Raw genomic sequence first — 27,938 nt, forward strand, 5'->3', positions numbered from 1 at the left:
CACACACCTAACCTTGGGGATATTTAGGCAGGAGAAATGGTGAAATAGAAGAAAAGTCCAGAATACAAATTGAGGAAGAAATTTCTGCTCTGAGGCTCCATGGTTGACTCCAATTGGTTCCCTTTATTGGTAAAGTTTTTCTTTGTGGGTTTTCTTTCTGGTCTACTGAGGGCTTGACCAATAGCCCGTGGAATGTGTCAGCTCTAATTGCCTGTGTGGATTGGCACAAGTCATGCCTCAAAATTGGAATGTTGTCACATATAACATAGTCCTCCAAAGGGATAAATGTGGCCTGGAAAATGTTTTATCCAAACATTCCTTAAAAGCAATTGTGTTCTGCTATGGCGAGGGGGCGGATGACTTTCAGAGAACCAGCTGAGCCAATTCCCAGGATGCTGAAGTGGTTCAACACGTGTCAGGACGTCGCTACCTCCCCTGGCCCCTAAAATCAGATTTTGTCTTCCTGCCAAGGACACAGACAATGGCCGACTGCACTCTGGAGGTAACCTAGCACTGGTATCAGGGCAGGTTTCCAAGAGAAATGGGTAACTGGAGAGCTGTGAAGACAGATGAGGGATCTACAGACCTGGGCTCACTTTGCAAGTGAATCTCCGAACCGATGAGCTCTTTGCACAAGTCTTGCCTGTTGTGGTAACAGCTATCAAGCCAGCCTCGCTACAACAGGTTTGAGGAAAGCAAGGACACTGTCTTCACAGGGGAGGTTTGCTATGAAGAAAGATGCCATGAGTTAAGGACATACACAATTACAGAGACAAAGAAAGGACACTGAAATTTTGAGCACCTCTATGTGCCAGGTCCTGTGAGTTGGCATTTTTATCATTTTTATCACGGGACTCTAAAGATCAATCAAGCACTCACATCCTTCCTGAAGGGTCCGTTTTCTTTAGAAATAAAGATTTCTGCGGCAACCTGATTCCTGTGAGCCAGTTAAGTAGTAAGTGTTGGGCCACCCAGACAAATCAGCTCTTTGCTCATTCACTCCATTTTCCTCTGCACCTGAGAGGCAGGTGCTAGGGGCGGAAAACTGAAGCTTGAACCAAATACTATAATATAGCTGGGAAAACACTCATTGCATGTGCCACAAGTCCAGATAATGTTCCTCTTGCCTCAGATAACAATCCAGTCCAGACACAATCCTCCTTGAAGCCACATAGGCAGGGAGTTCCCTGATGGAAAAATGGATAAGAATCTGCCTGCCAGTGTGACAGACACAGGTTCAACCCCTAGTCAGGGAAGATTCCACATGTCACTGAACACCCTTGTGCCACATCCACTGAGCCTGTGTGCTGCCACTGCTGAACCCCCCATGCTTAGAGCCTGTGCTCTGCAACAAGAGAAGCCCATGCTGCACAATAAAGAGTAGCCCCCATTCCACACAACTAGAGAAAGCCCGCACAAAGCAGTGAAGATCCAGCACAGCCAAAAATAACATAAAGGCACGTAGGCAGACACCAAACCACTGACACCAAACCCCTGTTGGAAAACTAAACAAAAAAACTAGTTACATTCGGTACATATGATGAATCAATTAGTAGACTGATTTGAATTTTGGAACAATGAATAAATTTTGAATTGCTCTTTTTATCATGAGAGATTGAGTTGATTGTAGACCAACAGCAAAACTGAATTCGGCATCATCTGGGGACATGCAATCAAGGCCTGCCATCAGAGAAGGACTCTCTACCAGAGAAACTCTCAAGAAAGTTCCCATAGAAAAACTCGGGCCCACAGGAAATGTCTAGTTGAGATGATGGATCACAGACCACCCCATTTGCCAAGCTTCCATTTCAAGCTCCGGCAGCCACCATCACGTGAAGAAACAATTCTCCTTTTTGTCCTGGGATACATCTTTTTTGGGAAATGACAAACCAGTCTTCTAAACATTTCATGTTTGATATTTGACATTTTCCCATGAGACCCAACCTCACCACGCAATGGACTGGAGATAAAGATGCTTCTTTTTTTTAGAGACAGGCAATACTGCTTTTGGAGAGCAAGACACGACCACAAGCATGACTTAGCAGAGAACACAGCTGTGGCAATCAGATCCCTGGAGACGTGAGTGGGAGTCTATGAGCACACAACATTATCGATACTCATCTTCTGACTGACAGCTTTTCAAATATTTACAGTGTCTGGAAACTCTCTCATTGAAATGGTCCCATTTTTATGAACATTTTCTCATAAGTTTATATGCATTTGTTTAGGCAATACAGTGGACCAGTGAACCATGCAGGAGTTAGGGGTGTCAATACTCCCCAAACCGAAAATCCACATATAATATAAACAGTTGATATGTATTAATAAAATAAATAACCAACAAGGACCTCCTGTGTAGCACAGGGACCTATATTTAGTATTTTTTAATAGCATATAAAGGAAAAGAATCTGAAAAAGAATATATATATTTGTATACATGTGTATGTATATGTCGGATAAGGCAATGGCACCCCACTCCAGTAATTTTGCCTGGAAAATCCCGTGGATGGAGGAGCCTGGTAGGGTGCAGCCCATGGGGTTGCGAAGAGTCAGACACGACTGAGTAACTTCACTTTCACTTTTCACTTTCATGCATTGGAGAAGGAAATGGCAACCCACTCCAGTGTTCTTGCCTGGAGAATCCCAAGGACGGGGGAGCCTGGTGGGCTGCCATCTCTGGGGTCGCACAGAGTCGGACATGACTGAAGCGACTTAGCAGCAGCAGCAGCAGTATGTATATGTATATCTGAATCACTTTGCTATACACTTGAAACTAACGCAATATTTTAAATCAACTATACCTCAATAAAACAAACAAACAAGACTTTACATTCAACCCTCTCACACCCAAGAATTCAGCCAACTGCAGACTGAATAATACAACAGTATTTATTAGTGAAAAAAATCCATGTATAAATCCTGTTATTCAACGCTCAACTGTGATTAAATGCTAGCATGGGACCGCATAAGATTTCCTTGAAAGATTTTCTTTTTTTTAACTGTACAATTCCCTCTCTATCTCAAAAATAACCTGATTTAGTAGGCTGGGATGTTCAGAGGAATCTCTGGTTTTTAAATTCCTCCATGTGACTGTTTTGTACTCTGGTGTAGGACCATTGAGCATAGACAGAGCACCCATCCTAAGGAATCATGAACTTTTTTCCACTCCACTACTTTTCAAAGTGTCTTATGAAGGAAACGGGGTAACAGAGTTTGGTCTAATTGGCCCAAATTGTTCTCTATTATTGGCACAAATATCTAGCCATTAGCAGATATGTGTATTTGTGTGTGTGTGTGTATGCACGCGCACTCAGTCCCTTCAGTCATGTCCTACCTATTCTTTGTGACCCCATGGACTGTAGCCCACCAGGCTCTTCTGTCCGTGAGATTTCCAAGGCAAGAATACTGGAGTGAGTTGCCATTTCCTACTCCTGGGATCTTCCCAACTCAGGGATCAAGGCCTCATCTCTTAAGTCTCCTGCATTGGCAGGCAGGTTCTTTACTGCTAGCGCTACATGGTACCTACAATAAACCAATTTCCTATGGTCTGATCTAATAATTTTACTAGACTTGTTTTCTGTTGTTTGTTACTCAGAACCTTAATACATTTCTAATGCATTTCACAATGTATTATTATATCCCACTAGTATCATTTCCATGTGTCTGTCATCTCAAAACTGCTGTATTCCCAGTGCCCACAGAGTGCATACCACATCACAGGTGCTCAGTAAATATTGGATAAATTAACTGCTTTTGACTTCCATATTGTACTTTATATATTAATATTTATATACCTAGTTCTTTCAGAAGACTAAAAACTTCGTGGCCAGAGATTGTGGACTTTTTTTATCTCTGAATCTCCAGCAATTTATACAAATCCTGCTAATATTAAAAGTTTCTGGGACTTCCCTGGTAGTCGAGAGGCCAAGACCCCATACTCCCAATGAGGGAAGCCAAGTTTAATCCCTGGTCACTGAAATAGATCCCACACAGCACAACTAAGAATTCATGTGCTGCAACTTAAGATCTGGAATGCCATGACAAAGATTGAAGTTCACGTGTGCCACAACTAAGACCCTGTGCAGCCAAATAAATACATATTTTTTAAAAGTTGCTGAGAGACTAAATTCAAAAAGTTATTTTTTGAGAGAAAAGAGTCCATGCAGATCATCTAATTAAAGTTCCTATTTTACACAGGCTCTTAGTTTAAGGGATAAAAGTCAGGCATCTAACTTCTTAATTACAAAAGCAAAAAAATAGTCACTGTTTCAGTTACCATCACTGTATAACCAATCACCCCAAATTGATGGCTTAAAATGGCAACAATCATTTTGATTATTGCCTTTTGTCAACAACTTCGTACACCCTCCAATAGAATTTTCTATTGTCACCGAATTCGAGTTTGGCTGCTATTCACTTGAAAGTGTTAATTGGAAAGGAAAGGATGCTTTATTCAGGAGGCTGGCAACTTGGGGAGAAGGCAGACTCATGTCCAAAATCGAACTCTGAAGATTATGCACAGCCATGAAAGTTTTTAAAGGGTGAATCATTTGGGGAGGGGGTCAGAGTCTTTGTTTTCTTCCACTGTGTGCAGACTTCTTCCCGATTGGGTGGTAACGAAGCAACAGGGCGGTGCTCCAGGAATTGTGTGCTCAGCCCAAAGCTCCCATCCTCCCCCCAGGTAGGGGCCTTTGTTCCTGCAGAAGAACTAGGTTCCTGTTACATATATCCTCGGAGGAGAAAGCCGGATCCTGCTTTATTGATGCATTACTGTTTCTTAACTGTTCCTCCTTAGTTTCTACATTCCTTCCTTTCCCTGATTAGCAACTCCTCGAATCTGCCTTTTGGAGCTCAGGGAAGGTCAAGGAAGCTTATTTCCTACAAACAAGTGGGGGACACAGAAAGGATTGGTAACCAGGAGGGTCCCAGAGGGTCCTACTCCACTTCACTATTAATAAAGATGTTTCCTGATGCTTGCTTTTTCCGGAGACTTAAGACTTCTGAACACACTGGGGTTGAAATGACATTCCAATACATGCAGTCGTAACTGGAGCTCTGTAATAGACACAGATTAATGAGTAACTTGCTTTAAGAGACTCTTGGGTTGAGGTGAAAGCTTTCAGAGATACTCTCATTTCTGTTGCTGTGTAACTAGTGATTTCGGAAACTCGTTATAGTTATTCACATTGCTGCTGCTACTGCTAAGTCGCTTCAGTCGTGTCCGACTCTGTGCGACTCCATAGATGGCAGCCCACCAGGCTCCCCCGTCCCTGGGATTCTCCAGGCAAGAACACTGGAGTGGGTTGCCATTTCCTTCTCCAATGCATGAAATTGAAAATTAAAAGTGAAGTCGCTCAGTCGTGTCCGACTCGTCGCGACCCCATGGACTGCAGCCTACCAGGCTCCTCCGCCCATGGGATTTTCCAAGCAAGAGTACTGGAGTGGGGTGCCATTGCCTTCTCCAGTTACTCACACTACATTTCTGCAAATATGTTCATCAACATTTACTGTCTTGTGAAATACTTGATAACTACCAAATGTTGCCGAAGTTTTGATCTAGATCAGAGTTTTTCAGTCTCTGCAGTACTGACATTTTTTTGGCTAGAAAATTCTTTATCGAAGGAGACTGTCCTGTGCACTGTGGGATGCTTAGCTGCATGCCTGGCCTCTACCTCCTCTATGCCAATAGCACTTTCTGAGTTCTGACAAACAGAAATGTCTCCAGACTTTGTCAGATGTCCCATGGGGGAAAGGGGAGGAGGGAAAACAGCTCCCAGTTCAGAATAATTGGTTTAGATGGAACAAGTTAGCCATGGGAGATAAATCAAGATACACACACTTAGTAAGTTGCAGTGATGATTTTGTTGATGATGATATTGTTGGCAACAGAATCAATGGTAAGTATAATTGGGCTCATTGTTTCTATCACTCTAAACTGTGAGCTCCTGGGGTGCAGAACTAATTACTGTTCACTGTGGTGGAATAAGCATCTGAAGCCCTCTTTGCTGAGTCTCCACTTGTAGCAGCAACATGCTTCCAGTCTTCCTTCCTCATGAAGAGCGGTTTATCAATTCCTTCATGCTGGGTTATAGCCCAGTCACAACTTGGATCAGCAAACGAGAGGCTTGGCTCTACTGGAGAAAGTATTGGGGAAGAAGGGCTTCTTCCTTCTCCATTTCCTCTAACATCAGCCAAAGAAGTGGCTGCCGATTCTGCTTCCACCAGAGATGGTCAACCAAGCCTCAGCGCCTGCAGCAAGGAACATACAGCAGGAGGGCAGATTACAGCACTCTCTTTAGAGTTTCACTGAAGTGAAATTCACCTCCCTCTACCCAGAGCATCACCTACTGAAGGCTGGGCCTGTTTTCTTCACTTGTGTGAACCTAGAACCTAAAACCTAGAAAAAAATCTAGTATATATGATATGCTCAGTAATTATTTGTTGAATGAATTGTAGTGAAGAGTTGTTTCATGCTCACTGGTGCAATCATAGAAAAACACACAGAGCATCCTACCAAACAGGAGGGGGAGAAAAGGAATTTACAAAGGACTTTGTAGATCATCTAATCCAACCCCTTTTTTTTGAAAAAAGACACTGAAAGTGATATCTCTGCATCCCAGATAGTATGTCGATGGTTGGGTGGGGGGTATAATCCCATCTCATGGTTTTCTTTGATTTATGCCATAAGCTAAGTTGTATAGTGGGCTTCCTTGGTGGGTCAGTTGGTAAAGAATCTGCCTGCATTGCAAGAGATACAGTTTCAATCCCTGGATCAGGAAGATCCCCTGTAAAGAAAATGGCAAACCACATCAGTATTCTTGCCCGGAGAATCCCATGGAAAGAGGAGCCTGGTGGGCTACAGTCCATGGAATCGCAAAAGCTTCGGACATGACTTAGCAATTAAGCCACAGCCACAAGTTGTATAGTAGATGCTGAGGATTAAGATAAATGAGGATGAGTCCAGAATAGGAAATTTAGGATTGGCATGGCTCAGGGTTCTGAGGGAGACTCCTGGGCATGAGATGGGACCATTCCTAACACCTGGCACAGCTGGGCAGAGACTAAGCAAAAAGAATTACTCGTTCCAGTCACATCATATATGCAACTAGCTTCTTTACTTCTCAAGACACCTATTAAAAAACAATGGCACATTAGAACTCCCCCTTTGAATCTTTTGCTTGAGCTTAAGCCCAGAGCTTAAGACTAACTTGTTCTGTATTCCTCACCACATTTGTTTAGCTACTTTGGTGTTATATACAGACACCAATCTCTTGACTCAATGTGCGATGCATGTCAAGTCTGGTGATCATGTAACCCACTCCCTTTCCTGTCCCCTTCCTTGTCTCCCCTCACTCCTCCCCCTTCCATTGTGCCCTGAGTGTTCACTGGTGTCACTATTCCAGATCCCAGATCAAGTGGAAATAAATCAGAATCGATCCTAGTATTCCCAGTGAATTAAAGGTTCTCGCTTAGTCGCAAAAGAATTCGGAAATGAAGTTATAGGTAAGAAGCGGATTTATTTAAGGAGAAACACACGCCACAGACAGAATATGGGCCATCTCAGAAGAAGGGAGAGAGTGAGAGAGTTTAGAAATATGACATGGCTAGTTTTTATGGGCTGGGTAATTTCATAGACTAATGAGTGGGAAGATTATTCCAATTATTTGGGGGAGGAGGCAGAGATTTCTAGGAATTTGGACATCACTCAGTCTTTTAAGGTTAGCCTCGGAACTGTTATGGCCTAATGGGTGCATCATTTAGCATGCTAATGTATTACAATGAGCATATACCCAGGCTCAAGATCTAGTGGAATTTGACTCATTCACCATCTTGACCTATTTTTACGTTGACCTAGTTCACGTTGTGTCTTTGGGCTTTGTCATTCTTTCAAAGAGTGTGCCCTGCCTGCCTCCCTCCTGTTTCACTAGCACCTTTGGTTGGAATTATTTCCTGCACTACACCCCTAAGGATACCAAAATTAATGTTAAAAAAAATCTACCTACCTACCTACCTACCTAGCTAATCTCTTTGAGGAAAATTCTATAGGAATAATTCCTCATGGCTGACTGTAAGAGCCAGCTGTCAAGGGTTTGCCAGACCTCCCTGGGCCTTCTCCAGATCTGCTATGCCACCTTCTCTCCGTGTTTTTCCTTTGTAGGACTCTTAATGTAGCCAGTGGCTTTGGAGGACAACCAAGGTGTGAGCCAGTGGAAGATGTACATGCTTGATGCAAAATGTATTACTTCATGAAATGGACAACCACCGCTTGATTGAAAGCGCTTCTCCATTTTCTGTACTGTTTCACTTAATTTTGCTTCAAATGAAGAAATTAGTGTTACACCCATGCTTGAGGACAAGCCAAACTACATGACTTCACATCAACTTCAGAGCTGGATGGGATTATGTAATATCTTAACTTGTTTGCTCTCAACATCCTGAGAGTCATTATTTTCTATATGAATCAGAATGGAGATTTGGGCCTGAGGAGAGGGTTTCCATCTCTAGGGCTGGCTAGCCCTTTACAATGTCACCTGAGTCGCCCATCTGTGTTCTTCTAGTTGGGTTGGAATCTATAGGAGAGAAAAATCCCACCTTGGGGGAAAAGCCTCAGAAATGGTATTGGGCTTTTTTCTTGCCCACTAATGTCTTGCTTTGCTGTTTAATTATGTCTGTTCTCTTGGGCTGAATGATTTTCCTAGTTTTGATCATACAGTCTCCCTCAGTACATTCTGTTCCTTTTACTAGGTCTCTGCCCAATTACAGGAACACACTCATCTCTTCTCCAAACAGCCATTACTTGCTGAAATAGAGAAACCAACTACAAAGTGTTTCAGAGAAATAAGGACACAAGTACAATCATCCCAATGGGGGAGGGGAGGGGATCAGAGCAATTCTTTCCTTTCAAACAAAGTTAATTGAAATTTGCAATTTCAGGAGAAGTTATTCGTATCCACGATACAACTACCTGATATTTATATGAACTGTATTTCCAATCTCATGAGATTGGAGGTATAAAAATAACATCACTTCTATTCCTCTGATCCAGAATGTTAGAAAAACCACAGTCTTCTCCTGTGTTCAGCACACAAGATGTGATTTAACAGATGATTGAAAAAGAGATGGGATCTAGTTTTTGCTAGAATTACAAGGTGACCATCTGATAGGGACAAAGGCATGTGCTAGCTCGAAGCCCCAAGGCCAGTTTCAGTGAAGCTCTTATAGCTCAAAATGTTCTAGCTTCTCACTTTTATGGGCCTTTTCGAAGGCTCTGACTCTAATTTTGTATTTGTAATTTTTATTTTTTGTAAAACAAAATCCTCCCTTATATAAGCTTCCGGAACACAAAGTCTGGATCCACCCTTCCAAGACCTATTAGTAAAGGTGGTACAGCTTATTCATGGATAGGAAAGCAATGCCTTCTCAGTGACTTGAAGAAGCACAGTATTTGGCTTTCCCAGCCCACTTCAACACAGTAGAAAATGTCATTACAGGTACATTAATGAAGATTTCTATGAACTGAAAATATTTGCTACAATAGTCTATCTACCCTAGAAATAGGTTGTACTGTCTCAGTGGTGCTTTGCTGATATGTAACCATTAATTTTATCTAAAGCTTTGCCAGTAGAACTATTTGTATTTTCATTAATACATCTGTCAATCAGTTCCAACTATTAGGTTGAACCCTAAAGAACTGGCGACATTCAACAAATCACAACCTACAAAAACAGTCTCATAGTGTTTGACTCAGTATTGTTTAATCATAGGTTAATTACAAAAACAAGAACTGGTCATACAGTTTATGGGAATAGCTTAGTCTTTGAACAGAGCTGTTATCCAACTCTACATCATTCTATTCTCTATTCTAATAGAGAGCTGTCTAACAGAGGTAGAAAGAATTTCTGGTTCCACGTGTAAGGAGCTTAGGAATCACCACTCTGTCCTAACAACTAATAAAAAAGCTGAACAGACTGAAAAAAATCAGCAAATCTTCTTGGATACAAAAGAGAGAAGAGGAAACCAGGCAACCCCCCTCCCTCCAAGGATGGAGAGATAGATGGTACCAGATATGGCAGGGGTGTTGGAATTACCAGATTTGTAATTTAAGACAATTATGATTAATATGCCAGGGAAGGCTGGCGTGCTGCAGTCCATGAGGGTGAAAAGAGTCAGACAAAACTTAGAGATTGACAAACAACACTATTCAAAGGGCGCTAATGGATAAAGTAGATGGCATGCAAGAAGAGATGGGCAGAGTAAGCAGAGAGATGGGGACATTCTAAGAATCAAAAAGAAATTCTAGAGAGATAGAACATAGGGTATGAATACAAGTCCCATATGTAAGTTTAAATTTTATAGTAATTGTATTAAAAAAGTAAAAACAAACAGGTGAAATAATTTCAATAATATACTTTATTTAATCCCATATATTCAAAATAGTATTATTTAGACATGTAATCAATATAAAAAAGTAATGAGACATTTTACATTCTTTCTTTTTTGTACTAAGTCTTCAAAGAATGGTTTGTATATTATACCTTGGAATATCTCAGTTCAGATTCACCACATTTCAATAGCTTGAAAGTCACACATGGCTAGTAGCTAGTGTATTGAACAATGAAGTTCTCGACCATCCTCTTGCAAACTGGGTGACCTTGGACATGTCATTTAACCATTCTGAGTCTGCTTACTTCTCTATAAAATGGAATTCTACCAAAAAAACCCTACATCCTAGGGTGATATGTGAGATTAAGTAAGATAATAGAGAACATAGCTGGTGGGTGCTCAACAAACTGAAGTTCTCACAACCATCATCTTAGAAAACTAACCACCTTGACTCTGTTATTTTGAATTCAGTTGGTGGACTGGAAGCAAAGTCTCACTTGAACATTTCCCCACCATCTGAAATAATTTCTGGTCAGTCATGTAGCCAAACAGTTAAGAAACAGAGCGACAGAACATTCTCTGAAATAACTGATGGCCTGATTCATTCATGAGATTAGGGTCTAGAGGTTACACGTTTAGTAACAAAAGGAAGAAATATGGCCCCAGCTTAAAGTCTGAACAGACGTTAAAAAGTTCATTACAACAGGATTGCTGAGCCCAAACCAGCTCGGTTTGAGAAATGTTGTTAAGACTATGATTTACTGACCATCAACTACAGGCCAAACACCAAAGTACTTTTTGTACGTCCATTTACTTAACAATAGTAAGGGCACAGAAACACACATGCAAAGCCCTGTAGAGCAGGTCATCTCATCCTCATTTTAAAGATAAGGAAACAGAGGCTCAGAGTGGCTGACAAATTTGTCCAAGTTGATATAGCTCTTAGGTGACTGTTTTCAGAACCCTATGATACCCTCTTATTCTCACGTGTCAGATAAAGGTGATGTGGGGTGGTACTGGCCTGGTACTGGCCCCCTGCAGAGAAGCACACACATTATTTCAAAGTGAATCACTTCCTCTATGAGTTGACTATAAAAGATGAAACACAAATGGCAGAAAAGGAACCATTTTCTGTTCTACCTATTCGTCTGAATGGATGGTTTGTTTCTAGGTGATGTTTTTAGACAACAGGCACAAACTAGTTCTCTCATGAGTTAAAGCGGGCAATCAGATGGAGCCACAGTGGCTTTTTTTTTTAATTAGTTCTATTTATTAAGAGACTGGCAACTCGCTTGCAAAGTCTGGTCTTGTAGGGAGCAGCCAAGGAAACTTGCGGGAATAAGGGGTTTTTGGTACAGCGGTAGGGGAGAAATAGAGAGGAGTAGCTGCTCTCAACGATCAATCCCGAAGAGCACATGGCTCTTGTTATATCTGGCTGGCTCAGCAACTATCCAAGTTATGGGGCTGCAGGGGATACTGTCTAGACCAGTTCTTTTGGCCCTGGGGTTGGCAGAACATAGGATCAGAAAGCCAAGGCATGGTCCAAACATCTCTCTGCATTTTTTTCTGGTAGACAGTCAAGCTGGATGGAAACTAAATCTTCAACAATTACCAAATAGCAATAAACAAGGGAATAAAAAGACTGCACAGGGCTTTCTTCAGGCTTTGATAGATACATCCTGGCTCTTGAACTATAAAGTATGACATCTCTGGACTGAATCTCTTTGAGGAAAAAAAAAGCATGATCTTAAAGCTGGTATGACTTTTCTAGCTTGAGCTTACGCTCTCTGCTTTAGAAGCGTTTTCTAATCTCCACAATGGACAGGAAAAACACATCGACATATCATTGAAATAATTTATTTACCACTAGAGCACCACAAAAACAGACATACATTGTGTTAAAATACAGCGTAATCAGTCATCAAAATACAAAACAGCTATTCTTATGTTCCATTTAAAAAAAAAATCATGCCAACCATAAAACTGCATTGCTGTTTAACACAGAAAAACTGTAGCCCCATCCCACCCACATACTAACATTTTCCCCATTCCCTCCCACCTCCCTCCCGTCTCATGGCAATATTTACTTATGGGAAATAAAGGCCTTATAGAACCCCCCAAACTAAAAAAAAAAAAAAGATTCAAGATATCTTAAAATAGAGCATTTAAAATATTATCAGTGCATTCATGAGGAAAGACAAAATAATACAAAACAAAAATGTCATTCTATCTGAGAAGAAAATACCTGCAGAAATAAAAGTGATTTACATAGAATGAATAGAAAAGTGGAAAAGGAAAAAAAAAAAAAAAAATCAACACACTCCAATCTGGGATTGGGTTTCACCCAATCCAAAGGTTGTTTGGTATTGTGGCATCCTATCTCTTGCTTTTCCAGTTTTCAGACAAATCCAATTTGTCATTTTAATAATGGCCAGGAAATTCCAAGAAAAGGAAGTATACTATATCAAACAACTTCACTCTGGATTCACACCTCACTGTGCTGCTCTTTAGGTAAAACTGCAAATATTCCATTGTCTTACTATTAATGATTATTCTAAAGCTAAATAAGAGACAACTGACAAGCTGACATATCCTACAAACCCTGACATAAGGTTACCTCCTCTGCAAAAATGTAGCCAATCATGTATTTTGGCAAGGTAAATTCTAGCCTCTGATTTGGTAAGTCTCATTCAGAGGAAAGAAAGGACTTTTCGACCATGGGAGAATTTGCCTTGTGCCTTTGCAACCTTCAAAGAACATCTATAAAAGCTTCATTTCAGTAAAATACACTAAATGACTTGTGCTGACATGGGTTTATTTTTTCTTCCTTAAAAAAACCAACTGAAATGTTAATCTTTCCATTTTTCCCCCAACACTAAAAACTCGATTGAAGAAAAAGCTGTTTCCTGTGATCTGTCTGCTCTTTTTTTTTAATAGCAGAATTCTGTGAAAATACTGATTAAACCAAGTCAGAGACACCTTTCTTAAACCAGTCACTAAGACTCTGAGTTCCAGTCAGATCCTTAAGCCCTTGCTAAATCTAAACATTTCACCTCAATTATCTATGTATCTATAATCCCGAATTTTCCTAAAATAGAAGCTTGTTAATGTCTGAATTGATTAGTAATGATGCTTAGAAAATGAAGAAAAACTATGTCTTTTTATAAAAGAAAAAAAAGGACAAGTGGACTCAGGTAGTTTATGTCATAATAATGGACAATGAAAAAGCACGAGTGGAACAAATACTATCAAACATGTATTTGTAGTGCAAGTCGAAATACAGGGGCTTTATTCAAAAGTTCTGGCCAGCTAAAGGAAACACACAATTCCCAGCGATCATTAGAAAGAGCCCAAATTTAAGTCCAATCTACATCAGAGTTGGCATTACTATAGAACATTAAAAAATATGGTAAAAATTTACACATTACACATAAAGTAGTTAATGTTTTGATTTCATCATTTGCAAAAGAGATCTGCAGTTGTATTTCCAATTATACTGGCTTCTATACCCATCTATTGTAATAATATAGGTATGGTTACATACACCGAAATGAAAGAAAAATCTAGAGCGTAGCTACACAGCAATACTTTAAGGTCTGAAGTTTGACCAGTACGTATCTAAACATCTCAACATCTCACTGGTTGACTAAACTGACAAAGAACCATTTACAATTAAAGAGAACAAAAAAATCTTACAGACTTAATCTGACTGAAAGTTTCCTTTATTAACAGGCTTTTCAGTTTTGAACCTTACAAGAAGCTTCCTTGGGCAGTTGGTACAGAGCATGTATTTGCAGGGTCTTTCTCTTTATGCAGACTCAACTCGGTCATACAATAGATCTCACTCGCATTTTTCATCTTGTTAATATGACCTCTTTTGCTGGCCCGTTTGAGTTCAAGTTCCTTAAGCCATCCATGGGTTTCTGGCAAAGTATTTGGTCTCCACTTTTTTTACACCTGTTTTATTTTCCAAGGGCAATGAAATGTTCATTATATAGTAACACACAATAAATAACTCACTGTTAACTCTAAGAGTAAGAATGGGAAAGATACCTATTGCATAGCAATACAGAAAAATCAAGTGAGGCATGGGATAAGAACATATGTACAGCAACTCCACTGAACGGGATTTTCCTGTTTGTTTTTTTTTCTTTCACATAATTAACACTAACAAATACTTCCAGTGTTTATTTTTTTCTTAAGAAAAAAAAGGTTTTGCTTCTTGTCTCTCTCACTTACAGAGTAGGTAAAATATAAAGCCTTCAACTTTTTTTTTCGTTTCAGATGCCAGTTTTAACAAACAGAACACAAACTTCCGAAGTGTTTGAACTAGTACCGCTTTTTCAAATTTTTTTTAACACTGATGAAGCAAGGCTCTCTTGTGTTTTCTTGTTCCAAACATTGCCTTTGTCACCATCATCACCATCATCATCGTGCGATTATCATCTTGTCACTTTTCCGAGAATCTTAGCTGCATTTGCAAGACTTGACAATCATATTAGAAAGCTGTTCGATCTTGGGTGTTTTGCCAATGTAGTAGAGAATGGTGAGCGGCTCTAAATCTTGGGACACGCAGCAAGGGGAAGCAGACGCTTCTGGATTTATGGTATTATATAAGCTGAGAACCTGAAAGAACGCAGGAGAAGAAAGAAAACATAGGAAAAGCCCAAACAAAATTAAGGGCAATTATTTTTTTAATTTATTTATTTAATTGGAGGATAATTACTTTACATTATTGTGATGGTTTTTGCCATATGATATGAATATGAATTATCAATATGCATTGGCCACAGGTAAACATGTGTCCCCTCCATCCTGACCACTATGGAGAACAGTGTGGAGAGTCCTTAAAAAACTAGGGCGGTTATTTTTAAATAGAACCATCCCACAATGTTATCAGTTCCAGTACCGAGTAGGCAGTTTAAATGATTTGGGGCTTATACTTTACTTATCCTCCAATTATAGTCAAATGGGGAGGTGTCGCCAAGAATCCCTGAGTTTATCATTTTCCTACAGAGTCCTTTTCTCATTCATTGGACAAAATTGCTCATTCAACAGATTTTCCAGTTGTTCCAATGAGTCTTAACTTTGATCATAGATTTGCTGTCTGCACTTCCCAGGCCCTCAGAAAACTAGGTCCAAATACCAAACTTGGCATTTGGTCTTGTAAATCTGCCTGCAATGCAGTTTGATTCCTGGATTGGGAAGATGCCCTGGAGAAGGGATAGGCTACCCACTCCAGTATTCTTGGGCTTCCCTGGTGGCTCAGATGGTAAAAAGTGAAGTGAAGTGAAAGTAGCTCAGTCATGTCTGACTCTTTGCAACTCTATACAGTTCATGGAATTCTCCAGGCCAGAATCTGAGTGGGTAGCCTTTCCCTTCTCCAGTGGATCTTCCCAGTAATCAAACTGGGGCCTCCTGCATTGCAGATGGATTCTTTACCAACTGAGCTATAGAATCCATGCAATGCTGGGAGACTTGGGTTCAATCCCTGGATTGGGAAGATCCCATGGAGGAGAGAATGGCAACCCACTCCAGTATTCTTGCCTGAAGAATCCCCATGGACAAAGGAGCCTAGCATGCTACAGTCCATGGGGTCACAAAGAGACGGACACAACTGAGTGACTAACACAAGCACAGCACTACACTTCTTCATAACCGAAGTTGTTTCATGAGTAGATATTTTCAATTCCCACCCAGACCAAGAGTTCCCTTGAGGTCAGGGACTCTATACACTTCATTTTTCTTTTTTTTAAAACCTTATAGCCCTAGTAAGACTTCTCTGGACAAAATGAGACTCATGTGCTAGGTGAAGAAATGAATACACAAATAAGTAAGAGAATAACTTTTTCTTTATTAAAATTCTTAGCAGAATGTTAATCTATCCTTAGGTAGAGCAAAAGACACCTGTCTGCAGTGTGAAATATTTCTGTGCTAAGCGTCTTCTCAGGCCAATTTAATGTCATCTAAAATTTTCATTTAAAAGAAAAAAAAGCTCAAATTCTTTTCATTTGTCATTGCTTCATAAATACAATCATGTGAAAAAATAAGCAATCTATGTTCTTAATTATCCAGTTGGTCACATTTTGCTTATAACAATGATAATAATAAAAATATAATAATAATAATCAACCCTCCATTTAACTTTTCATGTGGTAAATAGTAGTGGCTAAGTATGGCACCCCACTCCAGTACTCTTGCCTGGAAAATCCCATGGATGGAGGAGCCTGGTAGGCTGCAGGCCATGGGATCGCTAGGAGTTGGACACGACTGAGCGACTTCACATTCACTTTTCACTTTCGTGCATTGGAGAAGGAAATGGCAACCCACTCCAGTGTTCTTGCCTGGAGAATCCCAGGGACGAGGGAGCCTGGTGGGCTGCCATCTATGGGGTCACACAGAGTCGGACACGACTGAAGCGACTTAGCAGCAGCAGCAGCAGCAAGTACAGAATGAAAAGGAAGTTCTACAGTTTGCGCTATACCTTTAACCCTGTCCTTTATCAAAGGAGCATGTGACTTCTACCAGCAGAAGTGTGGCACATCCCCAGTGATGATAAAGAGACCTTTCCAAGGATGCCATTAATGTGTTAGTCAAACAGCAAGTGACCTTTTCCTCGAGATCCACGGCAACATTTTCAGCCTAAGACAGAAAATCTGTTCAGCACACCAACACTGACTACTTTATTAAGCTACCTCTGGCTTTTTGGGTAACTGTCCAAACCACATATTTGTGATCATGACAGTGATTCTTCCTCTCTCCTTGAAAAACAAGCATGGTCTCAGCCTTCACACACTCCCTCTGTGTATCAAGAAGGAGAATTATGTTTCTACTTGGCAACTGGGCCTTCCCACATTACGGCTACTGTTGCCACAGCCCTGCTGAAGCAGCCTGGCCTGAGAGCTCAGACAAAGGGACAGGCAGGAGCAAGCTTCCCTCACATGGCCAAGCACGTGGTCAGTCCTGAGAGCCAAAAATCTCCAAGGGAGTCGGCAAAACAGCTGAAGGAAGGGGGGCCATGTTTGTCAACTGAAAGTTTTGTGGACGTAAGCATTTATCAATAACTAGACTTTATCCTCCACCAACACGTGATTCTTCCACTGAACACAAGAGGCATTTTCTAAGACAGATTGTCCAAAATAATGGATATCCCCCAAACTCTCGAATTCAGCTGAACACATTATGCGATCTTTTTTTGGCAGCGGATTCATTTTCCTACCCTGCAGTGAAAGGCAATTTTTCTAATGCTCCTTTAATAAGAAGATTTACAGAGGCATAACCCCAATGTGTAGCCAAGACAGAGCAAATGAAGGCTGGTTATAAGACCGGGAGTCTTGAGTCCTAAGCTTTGGTTTGTCACCAACTATTTGATCCTGGGTAAGTCATCTACATGATATAGACTCTAATTTTTCTAGAAAAATGAAGGATTTGGACAATATAACCCATTTTTTGTATTATATATTATGATTATTTTGGTTTTTATTGAATATAGTTGATTTAAAATGCTGTGTTAGTTTCAGATATACAGAAAAGTGATTCAATACATATATATGTATTGAGCTGGCCAAAAAAATCACTGGAGTTAAGATGTTATGGAAAAATCTGAACGAACTTTTTGGTCAACCCTATATATAGATAGATAGATAGATACATACATATTCTTTTTCCGATTCTTTTCCCTTATATGTCATTACAAAATACTGAGCACAGTTCTCTGTGCTGTACGGTAGGTCTTTGTTATTTATCTATTTTATGGATAGTACTACAGGGTGGACAAGATAATTTATCAAGTCCTTTCCATCTCTAAAATTCTACATGACAAGGCACCAGAAAAGAAGCATTTGGAAAAATATCATTATTACATAGAAAAAGTCTTGGCTAATCTGGGCTGGGAACTCATGGCATCTACTCTGGGACCGGACTTCTGAATGAGACTTCATTCCTCATCAAAGTAACTTAATAAAATTTTCAGATTCTCATTTACTCTAGGTTATATTCAAAAAGACTTAGAGATACTGATTTTCAAATCATTGTCACATATATCATCTTATGTTCTTCACATCTACTCTTGAGTTGGACATTATTACTTCAAAAAATAATTTTTATTCTTTGTACTGATGAGGAACTGAGGTTCAAAGAAATTAAATGATTTTATAATTGTCATACAGTAGTGAATCAGGTGGCACTAGTGGTAAAGAACCCACCTGCCAACGCAGGAGATGAGACTTAAGAACCATGGGTTTGATCCCTGGGTCAGGAAGACCCCCTGGAGGAGGGCATGGCAACCCACTCCAGTATTCTTGCCTGGAGAATTCTATGGGCAGAGGAGCCTGGAGGGCTACAGTCCATAGGGTCGCACAGAGTCAGACATGACTGAAGCGACTTAGCAAGCAAGCAAGTGAATCACTCAGGCTTCCCTGGTGGCTCAGTGACAAAGAACCCGCCTGCCAATGCAGGAGATGTGGGTTCGATCCCTGATCCAGGAAGATCCCTTGGAGAAGGGAATGGCACCCCACTCCAGTATTCTTGCCTGGGAAATCCCATGGACAGACAGCCTGACTGGCTACAGTCCATGGGGTCGCAGAGAGTCAGACATGACTTAGTGACTCAACAACGACAACACTGAATCACTCCACCAAAGCATCTACAGAAGTCCTCAGTGTTCTTTCTAGTATGATAGACCCTGATTGGGGTGATAACACATCCTTTTTTCAGCTGGAGAACTGGGTCCCTGCACATTTTAACAATATCTGACACTTAGTAAGATATTGATTCCACCTATTTATGCTTACAGCTGTTAAGAACATAAAACAAAGAGAAAATTAAACAAAATTGTCCTCAAGTTGCTTACAGGCTAATTGGAAAGGCCAGACCTACTTGTCTAAACTCATCAGTATTGCTTTCTGAGTTCACCTACAGCCCGAATTTTTTCTCATCATTCAAAAGGGTTTCTCCAGCATCCATTTACGTGTGGTGACGAAAGGGCACGAGGCTATTGAGAATCCATGCAGTAAAACCATCAGCAGTTAGAATTAGCAGCCCAAGAATGAAGAGACAAGTGAAGCCTGTACTTACCCTACTGTGCTGAGTGTCTGAGCTCCACAGATATGGGCATGCTCCAGCACAGAAGTTGGCATTGTACCCTTTAGGCTCATGAATCCATTTCCACCCAAGATCCCTCTTGAAATCAATGTAAAGTGGGCGTAGGCAACAATTATCCTGCACATTTCTGATAAAAGAAAGAGCAATGGAGATTTTAAAGCTGATTTCCATCCCACTCCAGGTCCCTTATTCCAAACCAGAAAAATGACTCATTTGTTTATTCAAGAAATAAATATGAGCACTGGGGTTCCCTGGTGGCTCAATTGGTAAAGAATCCACAGGCAATGGGAGAGACCTGGGTTTGATTCCTGGGTTGAGAAGATCCCCTGGAGAAGGGAACAGCTACCACTCTAGTATTCTGGCCTGGAGAACTCCATGAACAGAGGAGCCTTGCAGGCTACAATCCATGGAGTCACAAACAGTCAGACACAACTGAGTGATTTTCATACATACGTACATGAGCATATACCACAGACAAGGTTTTAATGGTTGTACAGCAATCTCAACAGACTTTCAAAAGGGGGTGTGATGGTGATTTGCTGGATTGCTTTCCCTTGGGAGTTCTATACTCTGACCCTCTTATCTGTGTCCTCAAAAACCAAACCCTTCCCTTGAAGGATGAGACAGAGCAGAAAGGTGGCAGACGAAGACCAAGCCCCTTCCAACCTACAAAGTACAGTTTTGCCATCCAGCCTCTATTGCCTTTTCAAATGCAAATGGATGAAGTACAACAGCTATTTACAGAGAACCATCTCAGGCATTTTCCTTTGAGAAAAAATCCTTTATTTCATTTCCTGGCCCTGGATCTAGGGATAAACCAGAGATCAAGAAACACGGAGTCTTGCTTATTAGTGCAACCACTGGCCCTAGCAAACAAAAAACATCCTTTTCCTTGCACTTTATCAGAGAGGACCTCTCACCACGCCATAGCTCACAACATAAAGAAAGAGCCTTTCTCTTACCAGGCTCACTAAGAAACCACAGGACATTCACACTTTCCCTCCATGAACTCATGTAGGAACAGGAGATAAATTTATGCTACTCCCCCTTCTCTCGTATTCTGTAGCAAAAGACACAACAAATAGAACTTTTCTTCTATCTCTCTCATCATTGTTACTGTCTGTGAAGGAGATCTGACCATGGGTACCCTGCCAGGTTGCGTGGATGATAAAGAACCCACTTGCCAATGCAGAAGATGTAAGAGATGCAGGTTCAGTCCCTAGGCCGGGAAGATCCCCTGGAGGAGGGCACGGCAACCCACTCCAGTATTCTTGCCTGGAGAATCCCATGGACAGAGGAGCCTGGTGGGCTATAGTCCATAAGATCGCACAGAATCGGACACGACTGAGGCAATTTAGCGTACACGCATGCAGGCACACCCTTCAGGGAGAGGAAAGGCTTCTACAGATGGCGAGTCTCCCAGTTAGGGAGCCGCCATCATGCTCCTCAAATAAACCTATCTTTGCTCTGGGGAGTCGAGAGTTCCTTTTCTCCTTCAGCCTCAAAGTGCTTCAGAGAGACTTGGGGTGAGGGGTGGAACTCAAGGGGCTAGTTTTCTCCCTTCATAGTGGGTTCGTTGCTAAAGAACTGATGAAGACAGCATAGAAATAACTTTAAACCTCTGGTGTTACAAAATACGATGGCTCAATTTTTCTATTCCGGCTTTAAGCAACGAGTTACAGTTCAGTCCATTTTCAGTAAAACAAAGGCAAAGGCAGTACAGGAGTTAAACAGAAACACAATTTCTGTTTTGTTTTCTTTTTATTTCCTTTACCTAAAGCAATAGGCTGCATCCAGAGCGCGCTTCTTCCGCCGGTTGGACTGTTGGGACTCAAGTCTGTAGGAGGGCAACAACATTAGCAGGAGATGTGGGCTCTTCCCACTGTTTTTTTTCCTAGTGGACTTTATTGTTTTCTGATCACCACTGGTATAGGTAGAGGTGCCATCAATACCTTGAAAAAATGCATTCGGGTAATAAACATTTAGCTTTACCTTCATCAAGTAGAATCAGCCATACCTTTTTTCCCCCCCTTTGTCTATTGTCACAAACAGCAGTGACGACCACACAGCAGCAGCAGCAGTTGGCTCACTCCCCACAGCAACGGACAGGACGAGTACCGGTGACAAGGAACACGGCTAAATGGGGCTCTTGTCAGAAGGCAGTTCAGTGTCCAAGGCAGGGCGAGTTGCTTATGAAAGTCACTACAGAAGGAGTCTTTGACCTCTAGTCCAAGGGCACTCTTTCTCAGTAGTTCAGTCATCCTCAGCGTAGGCTGTGCTCAAGCCTTCAACAACTGATGACACGGCTATAGAACATGCCTTGTCACCCGCTGGGTTCCTCTCTTCCTAGGACTGGTCAACTCAAAGACTTTCCTCATGAACCTAAACTGAGCCTTACACTAAACTGCAGTGAATGAGGTTCAAGTGAAACAGAAGTCACCCTTACCTAATGCTGTTTGGGGAAGCTGTGAAGAAAGGGCTTTTTCATTGATTTTTATGGCATCCTCAACACTTTCCTGATTCCATCTGAGATGGAGAAACCTGAGCTTCCCAGAGCATGCTCAAGAGACTGCCAGCTTAAGCATTTAATCTCTGTACTTCTCAAGAATCATGACTAGGTTAGAGACTGAAATAAATCTCTAGACTTCTGGGAGGATTTTTCCATGAGCAAGGGCCACTGGAGGCTTCGGCCAAGGGATGGAGGTCCCTGGAGGGGTTAGTTAGGGAAGGGCGATCAGCTCCCTAACCTGGCGGTATGGAGTAAGTGCTACACCTGCAATTGGTCCAGACTCTCTGCTCATCTCTCATCATCCAATGACTTGTTGTCTAGTGGAAGACATGACTTGAACCCTTAGCATCACCTCATCCCCTTCGACTTTTGGCTAATTCACTAAAAGGTGACCAAGACTGGGGGAACAACTAACACTCTGTTCTGTGTTTACAAACTAATTATGAAAGTGTGATAAGGAAGCCACTTGGAATATTGGACATCAGCCAGGAAAGGGGGTGTGTTCTGACACAGATCAGGTTAGTTACAGAGGCTATGGCAGGAGGGGACATCCTTCTGTGAAATCCAGTGGTGGATTCCTGATGTTGGGTTTGGGAGCATTAACAATGGATGTCCTTGAATGCGTGTTATCTTTTTCTTCTATAACATTAGCATTGGAGGAGGAAATGGCAACCCACTCCAGTGTTCTTGCCTGGAGAATCCCAGGGACGGCGGGGCCTGGTGGGCTGCCGTCTATGGGGTCGCACAGAGTCGGACACGACTGAAGCGACTTAGCAGCAGCAGCAGCAGCATTGAGGGAATGCTGGTTTGCTTAAATGAAGAATGAAGGGCTTAACAGGTTCTTTAAGAGTCTGGAAGGCTGGTAAGTCTGTCAATTAGTATTGCCAAGTGATCACCCAGCTTCGAGCAATGTAAATTGGAAACCAATCCCTTTCTGCCTTCATGTATCTTACCCCAGCCATAGCTTTAACCAAACAAATCTCATTTTCACACACAAACTGACCTCATTCCCCCAGATTATCGACAGAGGCCTTCCCTCCCCTACCTCCTTTGCCCAAGTTTCATTTACCTGCAAAGCGTGCTTCTAGTTCTTCACTTTTATTGGGGATGATGTAATTATTCGATGGTACAAAAGTGCAGCAGGGACAGTGTAAACTTATTTTAAATCCCAGGTTCCTGTCTGGAAAACATGAAGTCGAGGAGGTTATTTTTCTGTGCATCAAATACCCATCCATCTGCCAGTGCTTTGCCAATAATTTAGGATCAGTGAACGTCGAAAGAGGAAAACAGAAAGCAGTGGTCACCTTTATGGTGGAGCCATTCGTGAACAGCATCGGTGACGTCGAAGGAGAGCCATTCGCCCTCTGCTCTGGTTTTCACGACTTTGCTGTCAATGTAGCGCTGGGTTGGAGATGTTAAATCTTTGGATTTGAGAATCTAAAGGAGGAAAGGGCAAGAGAAAAGCTCAGCTGGCATACTGACAGCAGGACTAAACCCAAACTATTAACAGTATCCCAATTCACTATCTGAGTCCCGCTCCAGTCTACCCAAATACTGTCATCTCATGGGCATGGCCACATGCATAAAAAAGTAACACCAGGCCATTTGCCATGAAAAATAGAGCTACTAAATCAGCCATGTGTTTTGATAAAGGTGACAGAAACCATAAAGCCAAGTGTCTCAAAGAAAGTGACAGTAATTATTTTCCTCTGCTGACACAAGCTTTGCAAGATTTCGGCCATAAATTCTATGCTATTAAGTTAATGGTTTTGTTGTTCTGCTTCCCGACTGTATTTCGTATGGGGAGCTGGGATGTGGGGAGGGACCAGAGGACTGGTCCAGGTCAGAGGATCCGGGCTCAGCCTTGGAAGGCTCTGAATATAAATCTTCTTCAAATAAAGAGACAAAGGCCCTAATCTTGGTTCCTAAATCCACCGCCATTTTAATAAAATATGGGACATGCCTCAACTTTGGAGGTAAGTCTCTAGCTGGGATTTTTACTCTCCCTGTGACTTGTTATGATTTATAAGGATATTCCACATCCCGCAGACAAAGAACGAATTTGGGCTGGAGCAGTCTGGCACGGTGTGGAGGGAGAGTCTGAAAGGAAATCAGCCTGAACACTAACAATTTAGAAAGATGCATTTATTTCAAATAAGTTAAGAGCAACTGCAGTCTGTTCTTGGGTTTCTATAGGAAGTGAGCATTTTAGGTTGCTTTTTTAAAAAACTTTCTGTCTGTCTTTAAATGATAGTGTTTTATGAACCAGTCAAACCACGACTCTAAGTCTCCAAGAACTATATTAAATCCCTACCCAAACCCATATCCTGCCTTTCCTCAGTACTTACAGGCTCAAGCCCTGTTGCTTTATATTTATTTCCTGAGACTGAGTCTAACCGTGATGTGGTTACTTCATGTATACATGTTTGGTCTCTGCAACAAGTTCATAAACCTTGCCAGGGCTGGGATCAGGTCATCAATTTGATATCATTTCAAAGCACAGCATTTGACTTAATCAATGTCTATTAATAGGACTGCCTGCATATCTAGAAGATTGATTTATCCTCCTTTAAGCCTTGTAAAACAAAAACACATAGTGTTCCTGCAGATTTTACAATGCATTTTCCTTCCATGTGTGCACATCATTGGTTTCAAGCAGTCCAACAACAGACACTTCCTAGGAAATTTAGCATTATAGTAGACTTTTTTTTTTCTGGATTGTTGTTCAGTCACTAAGTTGTGTCCAACTCCCTGCAGTGCCTAGGACTGCACCATGTCAGGCTTCCCTGTCCTTCACTATGTCCCAGAATGTGCTCAAGTTCATGTACATTGAGTCAGTGATGCTATGTAACTATCTGATCTTCTCTTGCCCCCTTCTCTTTTTGCCTTTAACCTTTCCCAGCATCAGGGTCTTTTTCAATGAGTTGGCTCTTCACATCAGGTGGCAAAGTATTAGAGCTTCTTCTGGATTAAGTAAGTACAAAATAGGGAGAAAATCATATAACTGGACTTCGGATGTCCTCATCAATCTTTAGACTAACCTTACCCTACAAGCCTGCCTCTCAAGTGCAACAAACCCCACTAGGTGCAGAGAATCTAGAGGTAATCGTGATCCTACCATACACAAGAGATGCCCTTTGTGAACCAAAGGAAGAAAAGAAACATGATTTAAGGGCTGAGTACATGGGCCCTGAGTTTTGCACACATCATTTCATTTAATTTAATCCTGAAAACATTCCAGTCAGGTAGATGAAGGAAACCGAAACTCAGAGAGGTTGAATAAGTTGCCCAAAGCCTCACAGTGAACAAATGATTCAAAGCAATTCCAAGTTATTTTCCAACTCTGATGCTGGATTCTTGAAGGCCAAAAGAGTTGTGAGAGCCCCCTTGGATCACAACTCACCCTTACCCCTTTCCAGATGACAGAAAATAGTCAATGACAGAGGCAAATATGTCTAATAAGATTATAGTAAATATTGGTAGAAGATGAAAATATACCACATAGGACATATATGTAGTTAGTTAATGCTGACTTACCTATAACTTTCAAGATGCAACTTAACAGTTATATCCTCTGGAAATCAAACCTTGATTTGATTTCCTGCCTTGGAAATACTCCCAGTTGGGGAAATAAGACACTATCTATCCAATTCAGGAAAATCAGTACAATTCACCTAATAGTTGAGAAGACGTTTTCAGGCATTTCCATCTGTCTCATTGACTACAAACTGTAACATTCCCAAAGCTCACCTTTCCAACTTTACATTTCTTCCTCTAGCTGACTTTCTATCATGATGTATTATTTCATAACGCTTTGTGTTCTTGCTTTGTTCCTAATTAACATGTGCATGCTAAGTCAGTTCAATCATGTCTGACTCTTTGTGACCCTATGGATTGTAGCCCACCAGGCTCCTCTGTCCATGGCGTTTTCCAGGCAAGAATACTGGAGTGGGTTGTCGTGCCCTCCTCCAGGGGGTCCTTCTGACCCAGGGACAACCTGTGTCTCTTATGTCTCCTGTACTGCAGGCAGATTCCTTACCACTACTGTTACCTTGCTGTTCTTATTCAGTCGCTCAGTCATGTCTGACTCTTTGCAACTCCACGGACTGCAGCACTCCAGGCTTCCCTGTCCTTCAGCATCTTCTGGAGCTTGCTCAAACTCATGTCTATTGAGTCAGTGATGCCATCCAACCATCTCATCCTCTGTCTTCCCTGTCTCCTCCTGTCTTCAATCTTTCCCAGCATCAGGGTCTTTTCTAATGAGTCGGCTCTTTGCATCTGGTGGCCAAAGTACTGGAGCTTCAGCTTCAGCATCAGTCCTTCTAATGAATATTCAGGACTGATTTCCTTCAGGATTGACTGGTTGGATCTCCTTGCAGACCAAAGGATTCTCAAGAGTCTTCTCAAACACCACAGCTCAAAAGCATCAGTTCTTTGACTCTCAGCCTTCTTTATTGTCCAACTTTCATATCCATACATGACTAGTGGAAAAACCATAGCTTTGACTAGATGGACCTTTGTCAGCAAAGTGATGTCTCTGCTTTTTGATCCACTGTCTATGTTTGTCACAGCTTTTCTTCCAAGGAGCAAGCATCTTTTAATTTCATGGCTGCAGTTACCATCTACAGTAATTTTGGAGCCCAAGAAAATAAAGTCTGTCACTGTTGCCATTGTTTCCCCATCTATTTGCCACAAAGTGATGGGACCAGATGCCATGACCTTAGTTTTCTGAAGGTTGAGTGTTAAGCCAGCTTTTTCCCAGTGCCACCTGGGAAGCTCTAATTAACATAGTGTATATCTTATTCATCTTTATATCCCTAACACTTAGATGCACTGTCTAGAACAAAACATTGCTTCCATTGTTGAATTAATTACATCTGATAAATATATATCTATCATATATCAAACATCTTCAATATGTATCTGTGAGATACATGTATATATCTCATAACTTAAGATATCATATATGTCTGTATACATATATGTGTGTGTGTGTATGTGTATGTGGGCCTACCCTGGTAGCTCAGATGGTAAAGAATCTACCTGCAATGCAAAAGACCCGGGTTGGATCCCTGGGTTGGGAAGATCCCACAGAGAAGGGAATGGCTATCCACGCCAGTATTCTTGCCTGGAGAATTCCATGGACAGAGGAGCCTTGCAGGCTACAATCCATTGGCCACAAACAGTTGGACAGGACTGAGCAACTAACACTTTCACTTTTCACATATGTGTATATATACAAATACACACCATCTCACTAAAAATACAGAATTTAAAAAAAAAATCATGACCACATTGACAACATGGGCAGAAAAAATGCACACTAGCAAATCTAATTAAATTTATCTTATAGAGAAAGTAAATCTAGATTATCTGGCTTTAAAATCAAATCAAGGAGGAGCAAAGAGATTCTGAATTTTTTTTTCTTTTTAAATCTCATTAGAAGATAAGTGCTTCCTCAGCCACAGAACACTGGTACGTTCTGACATCGGACAACCTCATACTCTCACACGGGTGAAAGGTCCTCCATATCTTTTTACTAGTTCAAGAACAGGCCAATTCAAACCACCAAGAAAGACAGCTATTGAGCTACCAAATTCTGAAACAGAGAAGTGACTTCGGTCTTGTGGGTTTGTTGTCTTGAACTTTATGGCCAAGGAGTTCTTAAACCCACTTGTTGCAATTTAACTCCATTCTTTCTTATCCAGTCCTTAGTGGAAACAGGAAACAGCTGCTTTCCATCACTCATAGAATATCCCTCATATTCTTGGAGACTATTATTAAGTCCCCCTCAGCATGCTCAGTCTTCCTCTCTAAGCTAAATAAACCCAATTCCTTTAGCCCATATTTTGAGGGCCAGTTTCCCAAACCTTTAATCACTTGGGTCACCAATAAGGATGGATGATGCTGTATAAAAGTACTCCTCCTACAGCTTGGTGGTTTA

The 27,938-nt window shown here is 41.3% G+C and overlaps 1 protein-coding gene across 5 annotated transcripts in view; it reads right to left on the minus strand.

Moving 5' to 3' along the window:
• Nucleotides 1-10,392: 10,392 nt before the first annotated feature.
• The window catches only part of TGFB2 (transforming growth factor beta 2), a 95,390-nt gene continuing 77,844 nt past the window's right edge, over nucleotides 10,393-27,938 (minus strand). For 2 of the 5 annotated variants that reach the window (XM_006076181.4, XM_006076182.4), the window contains 5 exons: nucleotides 23,299-23,431; nucleotides 23,064-23,174; nucleotides 21,260-21,437; nucleotides 19,459-19,612; nucleotides 10,393-15,009 (listed from right to left, as the gene is read on the minus strand). In XM_006076181.4, the coding sequence (XP_006076243.1) occupies nucleotides 14,851-15,009; nucleotides 19,459-19,612; nucleotides 21,260-21,437; nucleotides 23,064-23,174; nucleotides 23,299-23,431 (735 nt within the window). In that variant the 3' untranslated portion in view covers nucleotides 10,393-14,850. Of the gene's footprint in view, nucleotides 15,010-16,753; nucleotides 17,026-19,458; nucleotides 19,613-21,259; nucleotides 21,438-23,063; nucleotides 23,175-23,298; nucleotides 23,432-27,938 lie in introns of those variants that run through there. The other 3 variants (XM_006076183.4, XM_044943180.2, XM_044943181.2) reach the window with 3 other exon arrangements.

The sequence above is a fragment of the Bubalus bubalis genome, chromosome 5, assembly GCF_019923935.1.
Source record: "Bubalus bubalis isolate 160015118507 breed Murrah chromosome 5, NDDB_SH_1, whole genome shotgun sequence".
Lineage (NCBI taxonomy): Eukaryota > Metazoa > Chordata > Mammalia > Artiodactyla > Bovidae > Bubalus > Bubalus bubalis.